General features: G+C 37.4%; 1 protein-coding gene across 1 annotated transcript in view; it reads left to right on the forward strand.

Annotated features, from left to right (window-relative positions):
* ADAM9 (ADAM metallopeptidase domain 9) overlaps positions 1-20,351 on the forward strand; it is a gene marked incomplete at both ends in the record, with an annotated part of 117,749 nt that extends 97,398 nt beyond the window's left edge. The window contains 4 exons of the mRNA XM_080710259.1: positions 5,310-5,451; positions 7,604-7,751; positions 18,582-18,649; positions 20,258-20,351. Of these exons, the coding sequence (XP_080566385.1) occupies positions 5,310-5,451; positions 7,604-7,751; positions 18,582-18,649; positions 20,258-20,351 (452 nt within the window). The remainder of the gene's footprint in view (positions 1-5,309; positions 5,452-7,603; positions 7,752-18,581; positions 18,650-20,257) is intronic.
* Between the last annotated feature and the right edge of the window lie 6,899 nt (positions 20,352-27,250).

A 27,250-nucleotide genomic window follows, 5' to 3' on the forward strand; every position in this document is an offset into this window, starting at 1 on the left:
TGCTGCAAGGGAAGATAGCGCCCGCGCCGCTCTACATCGTGGCTCCGGCCGCAGCACTGCGGTCTGGTTTCTTTCTGGTGTCTCCTTTTTCCAGCCCTCTTTTTTTCTGTTCCTTGTAATTACATTTTTTGTTTTCTGCTGATGGTGTTTTCTGGCTATGAAAGGCACTGATTTTGTGATAATAGAGAATGGTTGTTAGCGGGGCTCATAAGCCCCGCTTTTCTCCGTCGCCCATAGTCATACGTCTTAATGGAGTACAAGATGGTAGAGGCATACATGCACACATCACCCAATTAGCCCTTACCCAATTCCCTCCCCATCTCTCCTTCTCATGTTTGGCTTATTGGTTGACTTTAATATGTTTGTAATGTGCGACAGACTGGCTCAATCGGGATGGCCGCTGAGTTCGTTCGGGACCGAATTATCTCAGAAAGGTGGACAAAGGTTTAGGTGGTACTTCTGCAGCCACTTATCTGCAGTGATTTTTTCCCCTTTTTATGAAATAAACTCCTTTAAGTTCTTTTTCATGGTGCGGGAAAAAATCTGACATGGACCAATGCCCCTTGTGCAATCAACCACTTTATTCTAGACATGAGATTTTTTATATTTCCCTATTTCCCCGCAATTCCCTAGTAGAAAAGTGCAAAACACCCAAAAACCAATAGTGAGATATACATGTAAATCACCAACCCTGAACAAGACAAAAGTAAGGCATGTGACATCACAGGTCCTTGTGATTGAAATCAGTCCCATGACCCTTCAGGTGGGTCTTGTGCTTTAAGTCAGCCCCTTTGGCCTTGCCTTGGCCTTGCAGCTGCAGAGGCTTTTAGTGGGCAAATTCCAGAAGAACAAAAGTTACACCCCAAATCATTTGAAGAATCCAGTTTTTAAGAATTTTCTTTAACCCTTTCGGAACCTTTCATTCCTAGGGCTTATTCCAAAGTCCTTCTCTATCTAGCAACCTCCTTTGAGCTGAATGGGGACGAAGTCAGAGATTCCAGCTTTCATACATGTAGTTGGCGTAGGGAAATCCATGTACATTTATGATGATTTAGAGGATTTCGATGAATGTCTGCTGGATTTTGTCTGCAATACCATCTGCTGTCTGAATGCTTCACCCTATTAAACACTTAAAATATATTTTAGTAGACAGGGCCCACAAAACAACATGAAGTTTTTATTATATGTCTTTTGTTCTGTCATAGCTATTTTAACCAGGTGGTGTCGCCCTGTCTCCAGGCAGCGCTATCACTAGGTGCAAAGGTCAAGATTCCTCCTAGCCCTTGGCTCTATTGTAATGATTAGAATGAAGGTCAAAGATAGGGAGGAGTTCTGCATTTGTAATTGTGGTAGTAGGACTGCTTCCACAGTATCTGAATTCTGACTAGATTTATTACCAATTGAGCAAAGCAAGGGCATTTAGAGGCTTAGACAAATTACTAGAAAATTTATTTTCCACGGACTCAGTTTCTCCCACAGTCCTAATTCTTGGGATCCTGTTTTACATCATTGGAGCTTTTTAGTGTAGAAATCTAAGAGCAGGGAGTATTTCTGCCAGAGATGACGCCTCCTTCCTCGGGGCATGGCCTCCTTGGACCTTGCCAATTAATACAAGTATTTGTCATGCTCTATATGCGGAGGGCCGGTGGTGGCAGTAATGTACATCATGTTCATTAGAGAATTTCTCTTTTCCCCCTTCCCATCCCGTTAGTTAGGTTACCTTATTTGGTCATGTATAGTATCTCCTTCTTCATCTAGAGTTCCTCCTATGACCCATTTTCTCCTAGCTTTTGTTTTTAATATTTTTGTTTTATAGGCAGCATATACTTGGATTCATTTTTAAAAATCTAGTTTGCCAATCTTATCTTTTTAATTTAGTTGTTTTGACATCTATGTCTAATTTTATTATTGATTCATGTGAGTTTAAACTTACCACCTTAATTTTTTTTTACCAATAATCTCTTTTGTAGCGATATGGTATAACTCAATATATCTCGATTTCTCTCATACTTGCTTTTGTACTATTGTTGCCATATATTTTACTTGTACATATGTTATAACCCATACAATTCATTGTTATTACATTTGCCTTTAACAATTGACTATCTTTCAAAGGTATTTTATAATAAAAAGAGTCTTTATTTTACCTACATAACTATCATTTCTGGTGCTTTTCATTTCCTTGTGTAAATTTAGATTTCTATCTGGTATCATCTGATTTCTGCTGGAAAGGCTTCTTTTTATATTTCAAATAATGCAGATCTTCCAGAGGTACATATTTGTACTTTCATATATCTGAAATCTTTTTTTCCCTCCTCTATCATAATTCAGCTGGGAAAAAGAATTCTAAGTGGATAATCCCCTTTTTTAAAAAAATTGTAAAATATCCCTACATTGTCTTCTTACTTGCATTATTTTTCCTAAAAAAACCTGCTGTTTCCTGGTGTTTGTATGTAATGTCTTCCCCTTCTGATTGCTTTTAAGATTTACTGTGTATTTGTTTGGTTTTCAGTAGTTTATTATAATTGTCTTGGCTTGCTTGGGATTTGTGATATTTTTGGATTCATACTTTTTAATTTTCTTGACATTTGGAAACATTTTGATAATTATTTCTTCAAATACTTTTTCTATATGCTTTTCTTTGTATATTCCAGTTTCATGTATATTTGCTGTTAGAAGTTCTTTAGCATCTCACTGATCTGCTGTTGATTTTGTTAGTTTCTATTCTCTTGTTTAGTTTTGAGTAATTTTATTGCTATTCTTCAAGTTTACTTTTCTTCTGTGAAGTTTAGTTTGCCATTAATTTTATCTAATGTATTTCTTATCTCAGACATTGTAGCTTTTATTTCTAGTTTTGTTTTTTATATATCTTTCATGATTCTAAGTATGTTTAATCTTACCCTTTTCTTCTGAACAAATGGGATACTTATCTGTTAATTCTATCATATTTATTATTTCACAGTCACATTTGGTTGATTTTTTTCCTCTCATTTTGCTTCATATGTTTCTGCTTCTTTGGTGCCTTATAAGTGTTAGTAGATTCTAGAAACTATTTTACCTTGTTGGGTCCTGGATGTATTTGAATTTCTCTTGATGAGTTTTGTTCTAATATGCTTAAGTTACTTGGATATAGTTCAATTCTTCAGGGTCTTGCTTTTAAAAGCTAAGTTAGGCAGGACCTGGGCAACATAATATATAAGGCTAATTTTGCTTCATTACAAAGGCAAAAACCCTGCAGTTTATTCTCCTCGATGCCACATTCATTATGAGGTTTTCTGTGTATGAAGTGTAGGGATTGTACCCACAAATTCTTTCATGTGGCTCTTTTCTTCAGCTTCAGAGAGCTTCCTTACATGCATACGTGGGTTAGTATTCAACTTGGTATTTGAGGGAAACCTTTTGTAGGTCTTTCAAGTGTATGTTTATATCTCATTTCCCCTTTGCACTTTGCCTAGTGGACTCTGGCTGCCTTGGCCTCCCAAGAATACCATCATCTCTTTCTCTCAGGAAGACCCCTGGCATTTTCTTGGGTTCCTGTATCCTACCATGCTCTTTTAAAATTGTCTAGGAAGTAAACTGGGGCCATAAGAATATTTGTTTTTATTTCTGTCTCTTAAGAGATCAGTATTCTTCATTGCTTGATGTTTCATGTCTTGAAAACTGTTGTTCCATGTTATTTCGTATGATTATTTAGCTGTTTAGTTGATAAATCTAGTCCTTGGTCATCTTTTGGTTTAGATGTGGAAGCCAGAATTACAGATTTTAATGGCTGTGTATTCCATTGAGATGATGTGTGTGTAACTTGCTTAACTGTTTCTAATTATTTGACATTTAGGTTTTTAGGTTTTTCTTAAAATATGCTTTCATTGGTGTATTATAGCCTCACATCATAGTTAAATCATGTTGATAGTGACATACATGCACACAGCACATGTTTTAAGTTTTTTCATAGCACTGATACCTTGTAGTATTCATTTACGACATAGGCATTTTTTCCAGTTGGAGGATAAATTATCAGTATTGGGATTATTTAGAAGAATATAATCCTTTTTATGGTCCTTGATAGATATTCCAAATGGATGAGATCTTTGTATAAAGCCAGTAACAGTGTAGAAGTATCAATTTCAACATAATCTTGCCAATGTTGAATGCCTTAATTTTTTCTAGTCATTAGTAACTATACAATAATATATCAAGCTTCCTGTGATTTTTCATATTTTGTTTTTTAATTGGGATAAATGTTGCATATGGTTTTGTGCAAATTTTAATAGAAATGTCTGGTACTTTTGCAAACTTAGAATTGTGAGGAACATTTTAGAGCTTACCTCTTAATATTTAATTATTGTTTCCTTAAAGAACACAGAATAAAGCCAGGCTTGGTGGCACATGCTTATAATCCCAGCATTTGGGAGGCTAAGACAGGAGGATCGTGGTTTGTGGACAGCCTCAGCTACTTAGCAAGGTCCTTCGCAACTCAGTGAGACCCTGTTTCAAAGAAATAAAAAATAAAAAGACTAAAAAATAGGGGTGGGGTATAGCTTGAGGTAGAATGCCCCTGGTTTCCATCCCCAGTACTGCAACAAAACAAAACAAAACAAAACAAAAAAACACAACAACAAAGAACAGATACAATTAATGTTAGTTAATGAATTTTTTAAAGTTATATATAATGAGAATGTTCAGAAGCCATAAAAATAAGATTCATAAATTCATTTATACAAAAATAATAAACTGCTGATAGAGAAAAGCATAGTATGATAGACTAATGACAAAACAGAGAAGTACTTCTAACTCATATCACAGACAGAGCTAATCTCTCAAATATATAAAGAATTTTTAGAAACTGAGAAAAAAATGAAAAGTCCAATAGAAAATGAGTTAAAGAACTGAATCTAAAAAAGAAATGGAGTTTTGTACGGCTGTACAGAAAATGAGGAGGACCTTTATTTGGAGTTTGGAAAGATATACAGTTAAGTGAAAAAAGACAATATGCTAAAGTGTTGATTGTATGCTGCATTTTATGTAAGAAAAATTGATAATAAAACATTTTGTTCTTGCTCATATTTGCTTGAAGAAGTATTTTAAGATTAAACAAGAAACTAATAAAAGTGATTATCTTTGTGACAGGTACAATAAAGTAGACAAGGGTGGTGCACTGTGGGCAGGGCTTCTCAATGTCGTCAACTTAGATCAGTTTGATTTTGAATAGTGTAAAACTTAATTTAAAATACTTATAATCATCTGGTATATTCTGAATAGGATGAATTCACATCCCATTTAATGGCTGTTACTTTAAATTTTATCTCTAGGAAAGAGCACTGCACTGAGGGATGGCCTTCTGGTATTCTTCTTTGTCATTGTTCCCCTTATTGCATTTGCCACTTTTCTCTTCATCAAGAGAGATGAACTACGGAAAAGCTACTTCAGAAAGAAGAGATCACAAACATATGAGTACTTAGATTTTTTATTTTTAATCTATATTAAGTAATTTAAACTAGTTATTCATGATCATAGTCATTTTCATACAGATCTGAAGTCCTTTAAAAATAGTATTCTAGCCGGGCGTGGTGGCGCACGCTTGTAATCCCCGCGCTTGGGAGGCAGAGACAGGAGGATCGCGCAGGTTCGAAGCCAGCCGTGCGCTGGCTTAGGAGACCCTGTTTCCAAATAAAAATGTAAAAATAGGTCTGGGAGTGTAGTCCCGAGGTAGAAGGGCTTCCAGGAACCCCAGTACCACCAAAAAAAAAATAAAAAAAAAAAATAGTATTCTAAGATCACTCCATTGTTTTGAAGTGGCCACCTTTTATAACTGAGATGGCTGAATGTCCTTTGGGCTCATTATGCTTAACTGTGGTTTCTGATGGTCAGATAAGTAGAATTTTGTGCTATGATGTCTAATTTGGCCTTTCTAACTAGAGATTAAAAGGTGGGATAAGGATAAAACATAACACACGGTTAAAAACTTTCTTCTATGTCTTTATTTCATTTGTCAGTTCTTGAAGAAAGTATTTTCCAGTTTTCAATTTTTTTTTTTTTTTTTGTGGTGCTGGGAATGGAACCCATTCCATGGGCCCTCTACCTCAGGCTATACTCCCAGACCTCTTTTATATTTTATTTGGAAGCAGGGTCTCACTAAGTTGCTGAGAGCCTCACTAAGTAGCTGAGGCTGGCTTTGAATGTGCGCAATCCTCCTGTCTCAGCCTCCCAACTACTGGAATTACAAGTGTGCACCACCATGCCAACTGAGTTCTCTTCTCTTCTCTTCTCTTCTCTTCTCTTCTCTTCTCTTCTCTTCTCTTCTCTTCTCTTCCCTTCCCTTCCCTTCCCTTCCCTTCCCTTCTCCTCTCCTTCCTCTTTCTTTCTTTCTTTCTTTCTTTCTTTCTTTCTTCTTTCTTTCTTTCTTTCTTTCTTTCTTTCTTTCTTTCTTTCACAGAACTGGGGATAGAACTCAGGGGCATTCCACCTCTGAGCTACACCCCCAGCCATATTTTTTATTCTTTATTTTGAAACAGGGTCTCACTAAGTTGCAGAGGGCCTAAGTAGCTGAGGCTGGTTGCGAACCCTGATCCTTCTGTCTCGGCCTCCCAAATGCTGGGATTATAAGCATGCGCAATCATGCCTCGCTGAGTTTTCAAAATAGATTTTAGGAGATAAGTTTTGGTGGAAAAAGTTAAGGTGGTCATAATTTAGACCACTGATATTTCTGGACTGTTGGACTCTCATAGAATTTCAGTGTAGCATATATTAGCATGGACCATGTAATCAGATCTGAATTCAAGTGTCAGGTTAGTTATTTGTGAGAATTATGAACTGAAACTATAAATACAACTCTCTGAGCCTTGGTTTACTTTCCTATAAAATAGGAATAATTATGTTGACTATTTTATAGGGCTGATATAAGGACTAAATAAGGAAATAAGACAGCCCATAACTCATTGAGGGCTCATTATATTGGCTTACTGGCTTACTATTTATTATGATAACAACTTCCAAGTATCTGTCTCGAGCTTTGGCTGCTCAGCTTTGTGCCCTTGCTCTATTTCCCACTTATTATATAATGTTTTCCCAGAGTGTACTCATTTTAGTTTTACAGAGACTTATCTTTATTCATATTCTTTCTTCCTCTTACTTTCTATCACACCTCCAACTCACTGGTCATCCCCTAATATGCATTTTGAATATTCATTTCCCTACAGGTATACATTATGCTCTCTACTGAGCTAAATTGGTGTAACCTGAACATGTCTAACACCTTGCTGCTATCTTTCCCACCAACCTATTTGCTACTCCTAATTTTTGAGTGACTACTTCAAATGTTGTATATGCAGCTTAAGAATACATTTTTGCTCTTCTCTGACTTTAGGAAGACTTAAGGAGAAAAGTTTGAAAACACTGGCCTAATTCACTAAATTTTATTTAATTATAAAATACGGTTCAAAGTATTTTCCAATACTGTAAAGTGAAAACTGTTAAAAATGCCATATAAGGATTTGAGCTCATCATCACCACCACTATTCTGAGTTAGAAAAATGAAAGGTGTAGATGTGTAGTATAGAGATGCCTTAATCTTAACTTTAGCTCAAAAGGTAAATATATCTTTCAGATCAGATGGCAAAAATCAAGCAAATGTTTCTAGACAGCCTGCAAATGTTTCTCGACAGCCTGTGAATGTTCCTCGACAGCCTGCAAATGTTCCTCGACAGCCTATGAATGTTCCTCGACATGTTTCTCCAGTGACTCCTAGAGAAGTTGTAAGTTTAAGATGAAAAATTATGTATCTTCACTGTGTTAAAGTATTGCATGTTTAAAGACTTAAAGAAGGGCTGGATATATAGCTTAGTGGCTCTGAGTTCAATCTCCAGCACTGCAAAAAAAAAAAAAAAAGAAGAAGAAGAAAGAAAGAAACTGGTGGTTACATAAATGCAAATATAGCTACTTTCTTAAAATTTGAGTCTTCTGGGTGGTCCCTGAGCTAAAGGAATGTCAGCAGAGTGTCAGGCCTTGAAACCAAAATTGGAAAATGACCAGGATCCTGTGCTATCACCGCTATTTTTCTTTTGATTCTCTCTCTGTTTTTAGTACCTGGCTTCACTGGGACATATTCCCTGATAGACTTAATTGCCTCAGCAGCAGACCCCCTAACCCCTAGAATACTGATATACACTCTTATCATGTGCAAACCTACCTAAGTAATATACATTAATATTTTTCATTTGCATTTTAACTTTCTAGAATTTTTTTAAGGTATTAGAGATGGAACCCACAAATACTCTGCACTGAACTGTACACACCTCAGCTTTTTTATTTTTTAATTATCCTCCTGCCTTCCCTTCTTGAGAAGCTGGTATTATAAGCATGTGCCACTATGCCTGGCTTTACACTATGTTTTTTTGGTATTTTACACATATATCTGATTTTGCTTTTAATATTATTTTGTGATTCATCCCTGTCATTATTTCTAGCTATGGTTCGTTCATTTCACTCTTGATATGTTATATAAAATACCACACTATTTTAAAATCCATTTCTTGACTTCCGGGAAGAAAAGCAACGTTTACAAGTCCCGCTAACAGTCAATCTCTATTACCACAAAATCAGCGCTTTTCATAGCCAGAAAACACCATCAGCAGAGAAATAAAAACTGTAAATACAAGGGAGAGAGAAAAAGAGGGCTGGAAGAACAACCAGACACCAGAAAGAAACCAGCCTGCAGTGCCGCGGCTGGAGCCACGGCGCAGAGCTGTGCCGGTGCCATCTTCCATGCAGCACCAGGCTCCAGAGAGGAGGGGGACTCAGAACGGAGCTCAAAACCAGAGAGGAGATATGTTGGCCTCACGGCCGAGGACACAACAGCAGCGCCATACTGCCAGCAGCAGCAGCAGCAAGTTCACCGGACAGCTCCAGATTAGTGCACTCAACAACCCACCAGGCTCCAGAGAGGAGGGGTGGACAGCAAGCTGGGGTGAGCAGCTGCGGAACAGCCGGGTGTAATTAAGCAGTCCTTTCGGTGCAAGGAGCATCTAAAGCTCCCGGGATCCGGGTGCAGCACACCCTGCAGGGACTCAGAGCGGAGCTCAAAACCAAAGAAGAAATACGCCAGCCTCATGGCCGAGGGCGTGGCAGTGGTGCCATATTGCCGGCAGCGGCAGCAGCGAGTTCACCGAGTCCGCAACAGCTACACATCAGCACACTCAACAACCATGAGTCAAATTGCACCCCTAGAGGAGAAATTTCAGTACTGCACCCCCAGGGACTTGTGCAGCTTTGATAGTCTTTCTGGGTCTGAGAGATTTGTGCAGTCCAACCTGTGGGGGAGTGGCGGGGGCAGAGATATCACACCATAGTCAAAGTTCCCCGTGGGAGAATGCCCAGCCAGGCACCTCCCATGGTTTCAAGCAGCCTTGATTGACTCCCTGGGTCTGAGACTTTGCGATACAACTCAGTAAAGGAGTACTGGTAACTGAGATACCACAGACTTGAGATCCAGAGCACCTCAAGTGAAGATGTAGTGAGTGACCCAGGGAAGAACCCAGAGAAGGCACAAACTTCCAAAATCATGGGAAAGAGGAATAACAATGGAGAAATGAATGCTACAACCCCACAACATCAGAACCTGATAACACAGAAATTCAGAGATCTCTAGAAGAACAAGTAAGGAAAATAACAAGTAAGGAAAATAACAAGTAAGGAAAATAATTAGAAATAATAAAGGACCTTCGAAAAGAATTCAGAGAGAGTCAAAAAGAGATAAAGGATGCAATCATTGAAGTAAAGGCCCCAATTCAAAGTATAAACAACTGATGAGACCACATGGAGAATAGAATCTTGCTCCTAGAAGATGATCACTCCAAAAATGAATGCATAGTTTCTATTTTAGGGGAAAAAAATCCAACAGCAGAAATTTGACATTGAAGAAATATAGGCCCATTTTAAGAGAGCTAACCTAACAATAATTGGAACAGAGGAGGGAAAAGAAGGTGAAACCAGAGGGATTGATAATCTCTTCAAGGAAGTAATAGCAGAAAATTTTCAAAACATAGAGCAAGAGGTAGATACACAGGTCCAGGAAATTTATAGAACTCCCTTTAGACAGGATCAGAGAAGAGGAACCCCACAACACATAATTGTCAAAATGACTAATGTGGAAGCCAAGGAGAGAATCTTAAATGAAACAAAAACAAAAGGCCAAGTGACATACAGAGACAAACCAATTAGAATCACTCCAGACTTCCCAAACCAAGTCATGAAAGCCAGAAGGGCTTGGAAGTAACATTTTCCAAACTCTGAAAGAAAACAACTTCCAGCCAAAAATTTTCTACCAAGCAAAACTATCTATCAAATTAGATGGGGAAATAAGAAGCTTCCATGACAAACAGACACTGAAGGAATTTATGTCTTCAAAACCAGCGCTAGAGAAAATATTCAAGAAGATTAACTGCAAAGAAGAAATAGGTAATACATGCCAGAACCAAAGAAACAAGATTTCCCATCCAGCAGACAACTAAGCAAAGAAGAATAAACAATATCTCAAACAGAAATAAAATCTTAACATGTTAGATATTAAAAATTATCTCTCTATAATCACACTGAATATAAACGGCCTCAACTCCCCAATAAAAAGACATAAAGTGGTAAAATGGATTAAAAACCAGAATCCATCAATCTGCTGCTTACAAGAAACACACCTTACAAGTAAAGATAGGAACCAACTCAAGGTAAAGGGCTGGAGCAAGGTAATCCATGCTAATGGTACTCGAAGACAAGCAGGAGTAGCAACTATGATATCAGACAAGTTAGACTTCAAACCCAAACTTCAAAGAAGATCATATTTACTGGTCAAAGGAATAATCCAGCAAGAGGAAATACCAATAATCAACATCTATGCCCCAAACATAGGGGCAGCTACTTTCATAAATCAAACTCTTTGTGACATGAAGTCACACATAAATCCCAATACAATAATACTAGGAGACTTCAGCACACCTCTCACAACACTAGACCGATCTTCCAGACAAAGGGTCAGTAAAGATGCCTCAGAACTAAAAAACACCATGAACCAAATGGACCTGTTGGACACATATAGAATATTTCACCCAACTACACCAGAGTTTACATTTTTCTCAGCTGCTCATGGAACCTTCTCCAAAATAGGTCACATCCTAGGGCACAAGATGAGCACTAGCAAACTTAAAAAATGTTACATACTTCCCTGTGTCATTTCAGACCATAATGGAATGAAACTAGAAATCAAGACACAGAGAAACAACATAAACATGAACACCACACTTCTGAATGAAGATTGGGTCATAGAAGATATAAGAGGTGAAATAAAGAAATTTCTAGAAACAAATGAAAATAAAGATACAACATATCAAACCTCTGGGACACTTTGAACGCAGTATTAGGAGGAAAATTTATAGCACTGAGTGCTCACATAAGAAAAACAGAAAATCTTCAAATAAATAACCTAACGACACACCTCAAAGCCCTTGAAAAGCAGGAACAATGAACCCCAAAGCTAGCAGAAGACAGGAAATTATTAAATTTAGAGCAGAAATTAATGAAATAGAGAATAAAACACAATACAGAAAATCAACAAAACCAAAAGCTGGTTCTTGAAAAAATTAACAAGATAGATAAACCACTAGCCAACCTAACTGAAAAAAAAGAGAATCAGCCCAAATTATGAAGATAAGAGATAAAAAAGGAGACATTACTGCTGACAGTGTAGAAATCCAAAGGATTATCAGAAACAACTTTGAAAAACTATACTCCAACAAAATGGAAAATTTGAAGGAAATCGATAACTTCCTAGATAAACAACCTTCCTAAACTGAGTCAAGAAGATATAGAACACTTAAACCAACCAATAACAATCAAAGAGATTGAAACAGCTATAAAGAGCTTACCATCAAAGAAAAGCCCAGGACCAAATGGTTTGCCAAGTGAATTCTATAAAACATTTATAGAAGAGCTAACACCAATACTCCTCAAACTATTTCATTAAATAGAATAAAACTGGGACTCTCCCAAATACATTCTTTGAAGCTAACATCACACTAATACCCAAACCGAATAAAGACAGTTCAAGGAAGGAAAACTACAGGCCTATATCTCTGATGAACTTGGATACAAAACTATTAAACAAAATACTAGCAACACACATTCAAAATCACATAAAGAAAATCATAAACCATGACCAGGTAGGGTTCATCCCAGGAATGCAAGGCTGGTTCGACATACGAAAATCAATCTATGTAATTCACCATATAAATAGAATCAAAGACAAAAATCACATGATCATTTCAATAGACGCTGAAAAAGCATTTGATAAAATTCAACATCCGTTTATGATAAAAACACCGCAGAGAATTGGAATAGAAGGAACATATCTCAATGTTATTAAGGCAATCTACAGTAAGCCTACTGCCAACATCATATTAAATGGGGGGAAAACTTCAAGAATTCCCCCTAAAAACAGGAACAAGACAAGGATGTCCAAGGATGTCCACCACTTCTCTTCAATGTAGTACTAGAGACTCTAGCCAGAGCAATAAGGCAAGAAAAGGAAATCAAAGAAGTACAGATAGGAAAAGAAGAACTCAAACTTTCACTATTTGCAGATGGCATGATACTCAACCAAAAGGCTTATAGAATTGATCAAATTCAGCAAAGTATCTGGATACAAAATCAATCTTAAAAAATCAGAAGCTCTCCTGTACACCAACCATTAATCCTGGAAAAGAAAGTCAGAAAACACTTCCACTCAGGATCTTCCACAAAAAAAAATACTTAGGAATAAACTTGACCAAGGAGGTAAAAGATCTCTACAAAGAAAATTATAAAACACTGAAAAAAGAAATCAAAGATCTTAGAAGATGGAAGAATCTTCCATGTTCATGGATTGGCAGAATAAATATCATTAAAATGGCCATCCTCCCAAAAGTGATCTACAGATTCAACGCAATGCCCATTAAACTACCAAGATCATTCCTCAGAGACATAGAAAAATCAGTCCTTAAATTTATCTGGAATAACAAAAAGCCCAGAATAGCCAAGGTAGTTCTCAGCAACAAAAACCGTGCAGGAGGAATCACAATACCTGACTTTAAACTATACTACAAAGCCATTGTAATAAAAACAGCATGGTACTGCCACAAAAACAGATACATAGACAGTGGATCAGAATAGAAGACCCAGAAACAAGTTCACACTCTTTCAGCCAATTGATTTTTGACAAAGTGGCCAAAAACAGACACTGGAAAAAAGATAGCCTTTTCAACAAATGGTGTTGGCAAAACTGGTTAACCATATGCAGAAAATTGGCAACTAATCCCACTTTCTCACCCTGCACAAGAGTCAATTCAAGATGGATCAAATCCATTTCTTACCACATTCCACTTTTTCACTTACCATGAACAAAGCTGAGACAAATACCTTGTAGATGCTTTCTTGTATATTTTGTGTATTCTACAATGGTGTTATCATAGTAGTTATCATCCACTTGTGGCTATTTAAAGTTCATATTAAATTATATAAAATTAAAATATGTATTTCTCAGTTATACTCAGTAGGTCACATGTGACTGCTGGCCATAGTATCAGACAATGCACAGAGAACATTCTCAGCATTGCAGAAAATTCTGTTGGAGAGCAGTAATTCTCCTTAACTATGTCTTAGTAAATTTTCCATATTATTGTATATACACGTTATTCACACAATTTCTATGTATACTACACTTGATCTTGATATTTTTTATTTTATGCATATTATTATTATTGTTATTGTTATTGTTATTATTAGTCGTACTGGGGTTCTTGGAAACCCCTCTACCTCCGGGCTACACTCCCAGACCTATTTTATATTTTTTATTTGGAAACAGGGTCTCCTAAACCAGTGAGGCTGGCTTCAAACCTGCGCGATCCTCCTGTCTCCGCCTCCCAAGCACGGGAATTACACATGTTTACCACCATACCCGGCTACATATTATTTTAATAATATACATATTAATAAACATATTGCCACAATATAATAATATTAAATAAGATTTTCTATGCTAAATATATAAAATAATATTTATATATATATTTATTTATTTATTTTTTGGTGGTACTGGGGTTCCTGGAAGCCCTTCTACCTCCGGGCTACACTCCCAGACCTATTTTTACATTTTTATTTGGAAACAGGGTCTCCTAAGCCAGTGCACGTGGCTGGCTTCGAACCTGCGCGATCCTCCTTTCTCTGCCTCCCAAGTGCGGGGATTACAAGCGTGTGCCACCACGCCCGGCTAAAATAAAATATATTTTATCATGTATTATAAATATAAATGAATGTTATAAATATAATAAAATATAATATATAAAATAAAATTTGCTATTTTAACCATCTATTTAGGCTGTGTGTGTGTGTGTGTGTGTGTGTGTGTGTGTGTGTGGTCCTGGGGATTTTACCCCATGTGTGCTCTGTCTTTGAGTTATACCTCGAGCTGTTTTTTTAATATGAATCAGGGTCTCACTAATTTCTGAGGGTATTGTTGTGTTGCTAAGGCTGGCCTAAAGCCTGTGATTCTCCTGTCTCAGCCTCCTACATATGGAGATTATAGGAGTACGACACTGTTCTGCTCAAGATGTTGTATTATGAAATTACGTGTGTGTGTGTGTGTGTGTGTGTGTGTGTGTGTGTGTGTTACTGGAGATGGAACCCAGGGTCATTCTACCTCTGAGCTATACCCCCATCCCTATTTTTTATTGTTTAATATGAAACAAGCTCTCACTGTATTATAGAGGGCTTCACTAAGCAGCTACAACATGGATATGCATTTATCCCTATTCTGACTCAGTTCCTTTGGGAAGATCCTCAGGAATGGTAGGTATAACTGGGTTATATGGTGAGCTTTATTCTTATTTCTTGAAGTTACCTCCAGACGGATCTCCATAGTGGCTGTACTAATTGCAATCCCACCAACAGCATATATGGGTTCCTGGTACCCTACATTCTCACCAGCATTTATTGTTGTTTGTATTATTATTATTATTATTATTATTTTTTTTTTTTTTTTTTTTTTGGTGGTACTGGGGTTCCTGGAAGCCCTTCTACCTCCGGGCTACACTCCCAAACCTATTTTTATTTTTTATTTTTTATTTTTGTTTGGAAACAGGGTCTCTTAAGCCAGCGCGGCTGGCTTCGAACCTGCGCTATCCTCCTGTCTCCGCCTCCCAAACGCAGAGATTACAAGCGTGTACCACCAGGCCCAGCATTGTTGTTTGTATTCTTGATGATTGCTATTCTAACTGGAGTCTGATGGAAACTCAGTGTTATTTTGATTTGCAGTTCTCTGATTGCCGTTTTTATATTTATTGGCCACTGTATTTTTTCTGAATAGAGAAGTGTCTTTTCAGATCTATTGTCCATTTTTTGACCGAGTTCTTTGCTTTTTTAGTATCAAGTTTTTTTTTTTTAAGTTCTTTATATATTCTCAATATTCTGTCAGAGGAATAGCTGGTGAAGATTTTCTTCCATTCTGTAGGCTCTTTTTATGTTCTTAATAGTTTACTTTTCTTCACAGAAGTTCTTTTTAATATGATGCCATCCCATTTATTGATTTTTGTTTTTATTTTCTGAGTTTGGGGTTTTATTGAGGACGTCTCTCCCAGTGCCTGCATGTGGGGAGTTGGTTCTATGCCCCTTTCTAGTAATTGCAAGGTCTCTGGTCTAATTTGTAGGTCTTTATCCATCTTGAGTTGACTTTTGTGCAGGGTAAGAGGTTGGGATTTAGTTCCATTCCTCTACATATGGATAACCAGTTTTCCCAGGACCATTTGTTGCAAAGAGCATCTTTTCTCCAGAGTCTGTTTTTAGCCCCTCTATCAACAATAATTGGCTATAGGTATGAGAGTTCTTTTTTCTATATTTTATTCTATTAATCTATGTGTCTGCTATACTAAAAAAGCTATAGTAATAAAAACAATATAGTATTAGTGTCTCAAACATTATTCGTTTCTTTATGGTGAAAACTTTCCAAATTCTTTCCTCTAGCGTTTTGAAATGCACAGTATGTTACTGTCATCTGTCATCTATCCAGCTTAGACTGTAGGTTTAGCCTCCTGTGTCTGTTACCTGAAAAGGCAGAGATCAGAAGACATTTATAGGAATGATGCCCCAGATTTTGAACTCTTTTATACTTTCTTGTTGTTTTTGGCCTTTAAGATGTTTTTTACTTCCCATTACTCAGTCAAGCTTTTAAAAACACCAGTATATAGGTGTTATATACTGGGATGTTTTCTTTTGGACATTTGGCTCATTATTTATTGGCAAGTAACACACATACACCCCATTCTTTTTACAATAGCATGCTATTCCATTTTACAGATTTATAATAAATTTTAAAATAGTTTGTTTCCTCTCTTGTTACCACAAAATATGTGGCAACAGGTATACTGGTGCATAAATTTTTTCATACATATAAAGTATGTCAGATAAATTTCAAAAAGTGGTGTAAACTTTTTAATTTATATTTTTAACTGACAAATTATAACTGTATATATTTACAAGATTCAGTGTGATAATTTATATAAACAAAGTCACTTTTTTGTGATATTGAACAGCAGATTGAACCTAGGGATATTTTGGTATTCTGCCTCCAAGCTACAGTCCCCAGCCCGATTTTATTTTTTGTTTTGAAACAAGGTCTTGCTAGGTTTCTGAGAGTGTCACTGTTTGCTGAGGATGTCCTCAAACCTGTGATCCTTCTGTCTCAGCTTTTCAAGTACTGGGATTAAGGGGGTGTTCTACCATACTTAGCTCAAAGTCATTTTTTAAATAAAACTACTTAAACTATTTAACACTAGTCAGGCGTGGTGGCACATGCTTATTAATCCCAGTACCTGGGAGGCTGAGACAGGAGGACTGCAGTCAGCCTCAGCTACTTAATGAGGCCCTCCATAACTTAATGAGACCTTGTTTCAAAATAAAGGATAAAAAATAGGGCTGGAGGTGTATCTGGGAGGTAGAATGCCCCTGGGTTCAATCCCCAGTACCACAAAGAAAAAAAAAAAGTCTATCACTTATAGCATTTAAAAATTTTAATTTCTTTTTAATTGACAAATAATTGTGTATATCTGTAGGATATAATGTGATGTTTTGATCAATAGTATACATTATAGTAAGATTCAGCTAAACTAATTTTAATTGCCTCAGCAAATTATCATTCCAAAAAGTGGAATTATCTCTGCGAAGTGCTGCTTCTACCACTTGGTGAAAAGAGATGGAGACATTTTCTTGCATCTCTTCCTTATTTTAACAGTACATGCAAATCATTTTATTGGGGAAAAATATAGCAGATGTTAGACCAGATATCCCCTGACATGAGAGTGAGTGCTCCACATCTCTAACACTGTGCATGTCTTGCCACACAGAGAGCTTCAAGAATGACAATACACAGTAGAAAAGTTCTTGGCCATAGTCACTGCATTTGTGATTAATCATTCTATCTGATCTTCCCTTTTTCCACTGTAGTGCTGTCTTTGCATTCTCATTGCTATAATCCAAACACATGACCATGTAACTTAGAAGGGGGGGAGATTTATTTGCTCATGGTTGCCTTGGAGGATTTGGGGTTCAGTCCATGTGAAGTCAAGGGAGTGCAAATCTCAGGACTTGATGGCAGTGGGAAATGAAGAGAGGGAGAGCACAAGACTTTGCTCTCACATAATGGAGGCCAGATACAAGATAGCAGGCAAGCAAGGAGAGTCAAATACACAAGCACAGTCCTTAAGACCACCCTGCCAGAGATACAGCTTTGTCCTGCTACACCCCACCTTTCTAGGTTTCCACTCAGATAAGTGCATTACAATGGATTTATCTACTGTTGAGATTACAGCCAAGCCCTGTTTCCAGCATTGCTGCCTTGTTTCAGCTAGGAGATCATTCTGTTTGTAAACTATTACACGTGTGATATGTGAAAAATGTTTTTACTTTCTTATTCGGGGCTGAGTCATACAGGCCTACTTTATTGTAAAACTTCATTTCTATTATCTTGTCAAGGAAAATATCATTAATTCCAAAATTAGAGATTATAGATTAGTTATATTTATAGTGCCACTTAGGCACAGTATAGGTTCGGCAATACATTTTTAGAGGATTTTACTTAAAATATATTGACACAATACACCTATTTTTAAAGTGATACTCTCATATTTATTGAAAATTTTAATGGTATAATAGTCAATTCATAGGAAAGATTGTTGAATTTTTAAAAACACCTTATTATTGGATTTTTTAAAAACCTTAAAATATAGTATTCCACATTCAGTAGTAAAAATATATTGAATAAGCAGAATATTTATTTGCTTAGTTTTTGCAGCTCTAGAGATTGAATGCAGAGCTCTATGAATGCTAGGCAAGCACTGTGCCACTGATCTGTACCTGAGCCCATTTGAATAAAATATTTTTAAATGTCAACATTTTATGTTGTTTGTTAATTTGACTCTATTAATTACTTTTATATAGAAATAATAGTCAATATGTAAACTATATTGATCACTACATTATGGTAATAACCTTTTTATTCTTTTTCCCCTTAGCCTATACATGCAAATCGATTTCCAGTGCCAACTCATGCGGCCCCGCAGCCTCCGCGGTTTCCATCAAGGTCTGAAGATTATTTGCTTAGCTTACTCGACCACAATAAAATCCGTGGGTTAAGGTCTTATAATTCCCCTTATTAAGGACAGGGTATTTAGGTAATTTAGGGCAAGTTTAGATAGAATAGAAATTTTGGTACAGTAGTGCAGATTCAAAAGAAATGTTAAAGACTCATGAACAAGACTTACAGTATACTGCTGCTACACCCTATGATGTATATAATGTTCAGAAGCAAGGCTCTTGAATCAGAAATAGGAAACCAGAGAGGCTGGACCAGCCTTCTCATTGATAATAGATATAAAAGCTAGGTTACTAGAAGAAAATACGTGTTTGCAGGTATAAGAGACCAACCAAGGAGGTAAGGAATTGTGGGGATAAGGTCTGGAAACAGAAGTATGGAGATGATCCTAACTTTGGGGCCACTTTCTATTGTAGATACATCTCTCTGTTTTAAAAGTGACAGAAAAGGCTAGGAAGCTGAGGGGAACTTAAAGTAAATTTGCTGGGCACACTGGGGATAAAAATAGGGAGTCCAAGCAGGGGGCTCCCTGGGAAACATCTCAGTCTTTGTGTTGGGACCCAGGCAGAAGGGCAAATGACTGATTTCTACAGATTTTAAGTGTTTGGCCTCCTAATTAATAAATAGGTTTACAAGAAAAAAGAATGTGACTAAAACCAAGAAGCATAAAATAGATTCAGAGTGTATCCAGTTAAGTCATCTGACATGGACTTTAAAATAATAGGGGTGATTATGTCATAGAATAATAGATGAGCTGAGTTTGGTGACAAACACCTATAATCCAGACATACACCTATAATCCAGGTACTTGAGGAACTGGGACAGCAGTATCACAGGTTCCAAACCAGCATGCGTAACTTAGGGAGACCCTATTTCAAAATAAAGGGGGACTAATGGTCTAGCTCAGTGGTAGAATGCCCCCACCCCACATTCCTTCATATCCCCCCCCTCTCTCTCTCGTTTTGGCATAGACCTAGAAACTTAAAAAATGCAGATTCTAGAAATTTTAAAAACACTTGAACTGAAATTAAGGGAGCAATACATCCCAGGTAGTGTTCTAATATGACTTTAGAGTGGAGATATTTGGATTGGATGAAGATGTTAAGGAAGGGTGTTCACAGGGTGGTAAAGTGTGAGGATTGAGATGGATAGTTATAAATGTGTTCACAGGTTTAATTTCTCAGAATCGATATTGTTTGAGGGAGCTGGAATTTCAGCTTAATGTGTGTAAATGTAGAGCTACGTTTGAAATCAGCAGTAACTTGCTGCCCACATCGACTGGCACAAGAAAAGAAGGCTTCATTCACATAGTGTTCTCATTTCTTTTACAGTTTGACTTTACAGATTCATATAAACTGGAATCTTCATAGATTATTGATTATAGAGTAAAATTAATAGAAGATAGTGATTCCATTTTAGACTTTAATTGGATCCCTTTAATATTGTATTATGTGCACATTAATAATCTCAGAACATAAAGTACCCTTACCTATTGTCAGAAGAGTTGAGAATGGTTGTTATGTTGAGCTTGCTATGATATAGCCTTATTTCATTTAATTCATACACACTATTAACTCTCTGTTTCTCACCTCACAGGCCACCTCCACCACAGGTGAAAGTATCATCTCAGGGAAATTTAATTCCTGCTCGTCCTGCTCCTGCACCACCTTTATATAGTTCCCTCACTTGATTGTATACCCTTCTCTTCTGCAAATGTCTCCAGGGAACTGAGCTAATACTTTTTCTTCCTAAGATTTTCTTGAAAAGCCTTTCTTCCTGCTGCAACTATGAATGACCACAATATATCACAAAACAAATTTGGCTAACACAGAAAACCAGAAACCGAATGGGGAGTTGAAAAACACAGAAAATGCAGTCAAGCCAAGGAATGTAGAGCAACGCTTCTTTTCCCATCACTGAATGTGTCATATTTGGTCACCTTTGAGGTTAATGTACTTCACATGGATTATTGTGATTTTGAACATGCTCCTGCGATGATTCTCAAAATGACTGTTTTGGTATAAGGCTTGTCATTATGTGTTTAAATGTAATTATGCATTTCTGACCTTAGTTATTATGTAGTTTCTGGTCAAACATGTGATAGTCTAATACCTATAAAAACTGACTAATTAGCTGCCAATAATATCTAATATTTTCCTTCTTGCACGGATTAATAACTATTGTATACTAAAATTTTGTCAGTCACTCATTACACAAATAAATATGTCTTCAGAATACACAAGATCCACAATTAAGATGTTAAAAATATTATTTTGAAAGTACAAAATATGCTAAAAGTGTATGTGTATTTCCACACAGTTATTAGCTTTTATTTTAATGATCTTTTTACTATAAGTGACTGTTAGGAAAATTAATTTAATATTAGAATTTCTAGTATGAATCATGTTAAAGCATGGCATCTTTTTACAATAGCATTATTTTAAGTAAATTATAAGCTCTTGAGGTACGAAGTATTTAATAAACATAATCAGATATGCTTTTAGACTCATGGCTATGATAAAGCAGGAACAATAATAAGATCTTCAAGCAGTTGAGCTACTATTTTAAAACCACTTGAGAATTTCATGAGCACTTTAAGTATAAAATCTGAATTTTCAAAGCTTGATATTAATTTGGAATGTTTACATTTACTAAGGTGTGCTGGATCATGTCTCTTTTGACTCTAATATTTTCATAGAACTTAGGATGGAGAAAGGAAGGAAGAAGAGATTTTCTTAGATAAGTACAAAAGTTAATGTGGTATCTATGAGTTACCTCAGCTGTATTAAAAATGAATTTTTACTTTGAAAGAAACGATATGGACAGTAAAATTTTAAATACTTAAAAATTTTCATAACCTTTCATAATAAAGTTTAATAATAGCTTTCTTAACTAAATTTTATTAGTTTTTTAAATTTTTAGGTTTGTGTATATATACATATATAAATATAACATTTACAATAAATAAAATACTTGAAATTCTCTCCTGTGTTTCCAATAACTTTCTAAATACTTAATTGTTATTTGTGGGCTTATTAAAGTTGTAATTTTAAAAAAATACTAGCCAAACTCTTCCAAATTGTGCACAATGGCTTTGTTATTAACAAACAGATTAGAAGGTAAAAACTTCAGTTCTCTGAAGATGGCACATTATTTTAACAATCAGGTGAACTGTGAGCCACCTACCTCAAATGAAGGTTCTTCATTTCAATTTAAATCTGAATTAATTCACATCAGACAACCGGGCGTGGTATTTCAGGCTTGTAATCCCCGCGCTTAGGAGGCTGAGACAGGAGGATTGCACAGGTTCGAAGCCAGCTTCAGCTACTTAGTGAGGCTCTCAGCAACTTAGTGAGACCCTGTTTCCAAATAAAATACAAAATAGTTCTGGGATTCTAGCCCAAAGGTAGAAAGCCTCTGGGCTCCATCCCCGGCACCACGAAAAAAAAAAAAATTCACATCAGACTAAAATTTTTGTTCCTTTTGCTTATATAAGCCTCAATTTTTAAAATTATAGTATATATCACTTGAAATTTCACAATTAGTAACGTATTAACTATGGAACGTAATTGTTCCATAACGTAACTGTTATTGGAATTATGTAATTACTTGGATCTTTGACTAGTTAGAAAGTTTTCCTTAAAAGACTAATCTAAACTTCTTTTACCTTAAAATATTTCTACATACCTTATATGCCTTTCACTTAGGTTTACCCTTGAACTATTGTGGATTGTGATTAAAAAGTGTAAGATTTCGTGGTCATGAGTGCCACTATAAATATGAAAATATTAAAGGACTTTCTTGCCAACTGGCAAAGGAACAATAATCAAGGATAAATTTTATGTAAATTTGGTATCACAGACTGTTCACAAATTGACCTTTTGGGGGGGTATTGCATTTTTTTCTTTTTTATATCCTGTAGAATGAAGCTTAGTTTTTATTAAATTTTCTAAATGTTTATTGAAAACTTACCATCTGGCAGGAACTCTATTAGTAGATACAGTAATATAACTTTTGATAGGGACATGTTTCCTGTCCTTTGGAAATAGAACATTTTTATGGAGAGAGCCACACATGAGTAAGAATGAAGTATCTGTTCTATTAGAGCAACAAAAGGTCGAGGAGAGAATAAATATGGAAAGACAAATTCATTCAGAATAGCACTTAGTATAATTGGAAGCCAGGTGAAACGAGGTTCAGCTACCACCTAAAAGCAGTGCTAGTCTAGCATTGGCTGTTCTATGGGACACGGACTGGGTATGTTTTTTTGGTTGCTGCCTTGTTTTTGCTCGTATAGTTATTTTGCAGGCCCACAGCCCCACTGAAATCTCATGCATCCATAAAGTCACATCTCAGCTACCACTCTAAATATGTTGATTCCTATACCGAGCACTTCTGTGTTTCCATAAGGCCTTTTAGGTTGTGTGACTATCTAGCTAATAATTAATTTATCCTTTGGTATTTGTAAAGATTTAAGGGGTTGTTAATGCATATAGTTGGAGATTGGGAGGGAGGAGGCTTTGCATTTCAAGGCAATAAGGCAGTGTCTGAGAAGACCAGAACTCAGATAAGCACAGGTAGCCAATGAGTCTGAATTTAGAAAAAAACATTCTGTGTTGAAGCATTTGGCTCGGATTTCCTACTGAAGTAGAAAGTATGGTAAGACTTCCTACTCATAATGCAGTTATGCTGAATGCAGTGGTGCACACCTATAATCCCAGCCACTAGGAGGATGAGGCAGGAGGATCGCATGTTCAAGGCTAGCATGGGCAATTTAGCCAGACTCTGTCATTGGGGAGCTGATACAGGAGGCTCCTGGGTTCAAGGACGGCTTCAGCAACTTAGTGAGACCCTGTTTCAAAATAAAGAATAAAAAATGGGGCTAGGGGTATAGCTTGGAGGTAGAATGCCCCTGGGCTCAATCACCAGTATCACAAAAATAAATAAAAATAAAAAATGAAAGTGGATGTGTAGTTCAGAGGTAAAAACCTCTAGGTTCTATTACCAGTACCGCCCCAAACCAAAACCCAGCTCCTGGGAAGTGTCTGCAGAGAGGCGAGCAGACACTCGGGGACCCTGGGCGAGAGGGGTGTTCAGCAGGGCGCATGCTCAGGCAGGGCCAGCTCGCGCCGCCCAACCGCTGCTCTCAGTCCTTGCTCGGAGCCAAGCCGGAGCTCACCATGCTCCGCCTAACGATGCTGCTTGCCTGGCTTGGTGGCTTGCTAGCGCCGGAACCGGGTAAGAACCTGCTATTCCCTGATAGGGTAGACTCAGCCTGAGGACCGTGTTGCCCTTGGAAACGGCCTTGGAGCACTCCACCTAGGAGAAGCATGCCGTTCTGAATCTTGTCATCCTCCTCTCCTCCCTTCTTCCCTTCCTTCCTCCCTCCTCCCTTGAAATCCTGTCTCAGTTTCCCAAATCCTGGAATTATAGGCATGTGCCACCACTCCTGGCTAGCAAACAATTTACTTCGTAGTTCTCTTATTAATGAACTTTAGGATTGTTTCCAATCTGTATGCGTCATCTCCAGGTGCCATAACAAAATAGTGTGTGGCTGAAATGACAGATTAAAGTTCTGGAGGCTAAGAGAGGCCAAGATCAGGTTGGATTCCGGTGACTTCTAAACAGCTGTCTTCTACAAATTTACTTGATCTCTGTGTACAGGGAGAGAGACCAGGATCACTATTCCTGGCATGGTATGGCTATCTCTTAAGCTCTAATAGGTTCATTTACTACCCCCTGACATGTATTTGTGTGTATGTAATCTTACTGATATATGTATGCATCTTGCTGAAGAATCTAGACTACTTGGAACTGAAGGCTTCCCAAATATATTATCTTAATGTCTTTAACATAATGAACCAGAATGGTATTCTAGGGGAAATCAAAACGGTCAGTGTCCCTCTGTGCTATGACAAAGGAGTTGACAAAACTTTGAAGGAAAGTGAAAAATGTATTATCCTTGTCATAAAATGGCAAGTTAATTCTTATTATCTGTTACCTTTCTGTTGCTATGACAAAATACTCGGATTGCTTTTGCTCACTATATCAGTCCGGAGTCTTGACCTGTCACTGTAGGCCTAAGGCAAGGGAAGGCAGCATGGCCGGAGCACAATGTAGAGCAAAGCTGCTTATTCCATTGTGACCAGGAAGGAGAGAGACAGAGTGGCTGGGGACTACATACCCTTCTAGGGTGTACCCCAATGACCTATTCCATAGCATATTGTTACCAATTATATTAGATATTAGGAGATGTACTGATTTACCCCAGAAAAGATTAACATTGAGAACCATATAGTTTCCACCCAATATATAATTTCACACGAACTGATTGGAATGATTTTTTTTTCCCCTCCTTTCTTTACTTCCTTTTTCTTTTTGTGTGGTATTGAGGATTGAACCTAGAATGATTCTACCTCCTACATGCCCAACCCTATTTTTGTTTTTCATTTTGAAACAGGATATTGTTAAATTGCTGAGGCTGACCTTGCACCTGCAACCCTCCTGTTTTAGTCTTCCAAGTACTGGGATTACAGGCATGAGCTACCATCCAAGTTTAAGGAGTATCATTCAAATAAGCTAGTTCCTTTGATTAAAAAAATGTAATTTTGTTCATGGTTTATGGACCCAGGCCATATTTTATCTCTTGATTTATTTACAAGTACCCATTTTGAGCAAAGGACCATGACGATACTTGGAATTTTCAGGATTAGTGTCACCTTAGAGTTAGCAAATAAAATCGGCCATAAAAATCCAGATATTTTTCTTTCTCAGTTCATAGTCATTATGGTAAAAGGACATAGGACATTTATAAACACGGCTGGCATTTGGGGAGATTTTTTTTTTTTTTACATATTTCTGTGGTGGCATTGCCAGGTCCTTCCTAAAAGGGACTCCTCCTTTCTTCAATACAGAAGTCACAAGATTTTAAATCAGGTTAGGTGTAGGAACCACTCTGAGTCCTTACTATGGTAATTCATAGTGATTTCTGCCCACCAAAAGCCAGAACTTTCTTAACTGGGCTGCTCATATATTTCATTCCTTAAAACTCTGATAACCACCTCCAAGTATCCCTAAAGATGAAAAGCAAGCATTTTAATTACTCTTCCCTTGACTATTCTGGTGATTGTACTCACTTTGTCTCTGAGAGTTAAGTGGTGCCACCTGTCCTCTGCCACTTCAAAATTCTGTTATTCTCAGAAATCAGGGAACCTGATTGTTCTGTTTCAGTATTTCTTACAGTAATTTTTGCCCTTGAGCTCACAGACATCACAGAGATGTTCAGAGATTCTTGTGCTTTCTTCACCAATGCACTTTAATGTGCTCACAGCAAAAATGTCTTTTGAGTCATTCCAGGGTGTGCGGGTATAGGCTGGTCGAGTGAATTGTATACAATTAATTCTCTCTTACCTTTAAAATTCCTATTCCATCACATTCCTTACTCCTATTGTTTGTCAGGGAACTTCTGGATCTTCATGAGCTGATGATCATGATAGAATCCATGCTTCAGTTAACTATCCAAGAAAATAGTAAGATCCGCTGTCAGGTGGAGGAGCTGGCACATTAAACTCTAAATCTTAAGTGATGACTCCATATTAATAATTTGGGTTCTACCCATACTTTTTGTTGTTAACATTCTTAGGACATTCTGCTGGGGTTCCTACTGGGAGCTTGCGGTACTTTGGTGTATGAATTTTCTCCTCCTAAAGCAAAACTTTGCAGTCTTCCTTTATGCATACTAGAGTTTAACTTTTTTGGGGGGGGTGGTACTGGGGTTCCTGGAAGCCCTTCTACTTCTGGGCTACACTCCCAGACCTATTTTTACATTTTTATTTGGAAACAGGGTCTCCTAAGCCAGTGTGCGCGGCTGGCTTCGAACCTGCGCGATCCTCCTGTCTCTGCCTCCCAAGCGCGGGGATTACAAGCGTGCGCCACCACGCCCGGCTAGAGTTTAACTTTTGATCTGAGCCCAGAAACAGAAGGGTTTGTGATGATGAGTTTCCTTGAGGATGTTGCTGGTCCAATTGAAGTCAGGGAAAGAGTTTATGTAGTGATAGGTTCTTTCAGACAAGGGTGAGGGCTGTTTCATCAAGGAAGTTCAAAATTCTGAGTCTTATCTGTTTATACCTCTCTAAGTATATTTTACCCCACAAGTCAGAATTCCATTACTTCCTAAACAGTGTCTTTTATGCTTTTTATTTGTGGTGCTGTGAGTGAACACAGGGCCTCATGCACGCTGGCAAGTTCTCTACCACTGAGCCTCAACCGAAATGTTTCTGATCACAAATCTTGTTGGGTTGCACATTATTATTAGCAACTCTTCAACACTTACATCATGGCTCAGTAGCCACAGGAAATACGGGATTTCTGTAGGCCCACCCACCGTGAAGGCTTTCTGATTTGTTCATTTATCCTCCAAAAACCAGAAAAGGGCCGGGCGTGGTGGCGCACGCTTGTAATCCCCGCGCTTGGGAGGCGGAGACAGGAGGATCGCGCAGGTTCGAAGCCAGCCGCGCGCGCTGGCTTAGGAGACCCTGTTTCCAAAATGAAAATGTAAAAATAGGTCTGGGAGTGTAGCCCGGAGGTAGA

Source organism: Muscardinus avellanarius (genome assembly GCF_963383645.1).
Source record: "Muscardinus avellanarius genome assembly, chromosome: 14".
In the NCBI taxonomy this organism is placed as follows: Eukaryota; Metazoa; Chordata; class Mammalia; order Rodentia; family Gliridae; genus Muscardinus; species Muscardinus avellanarius.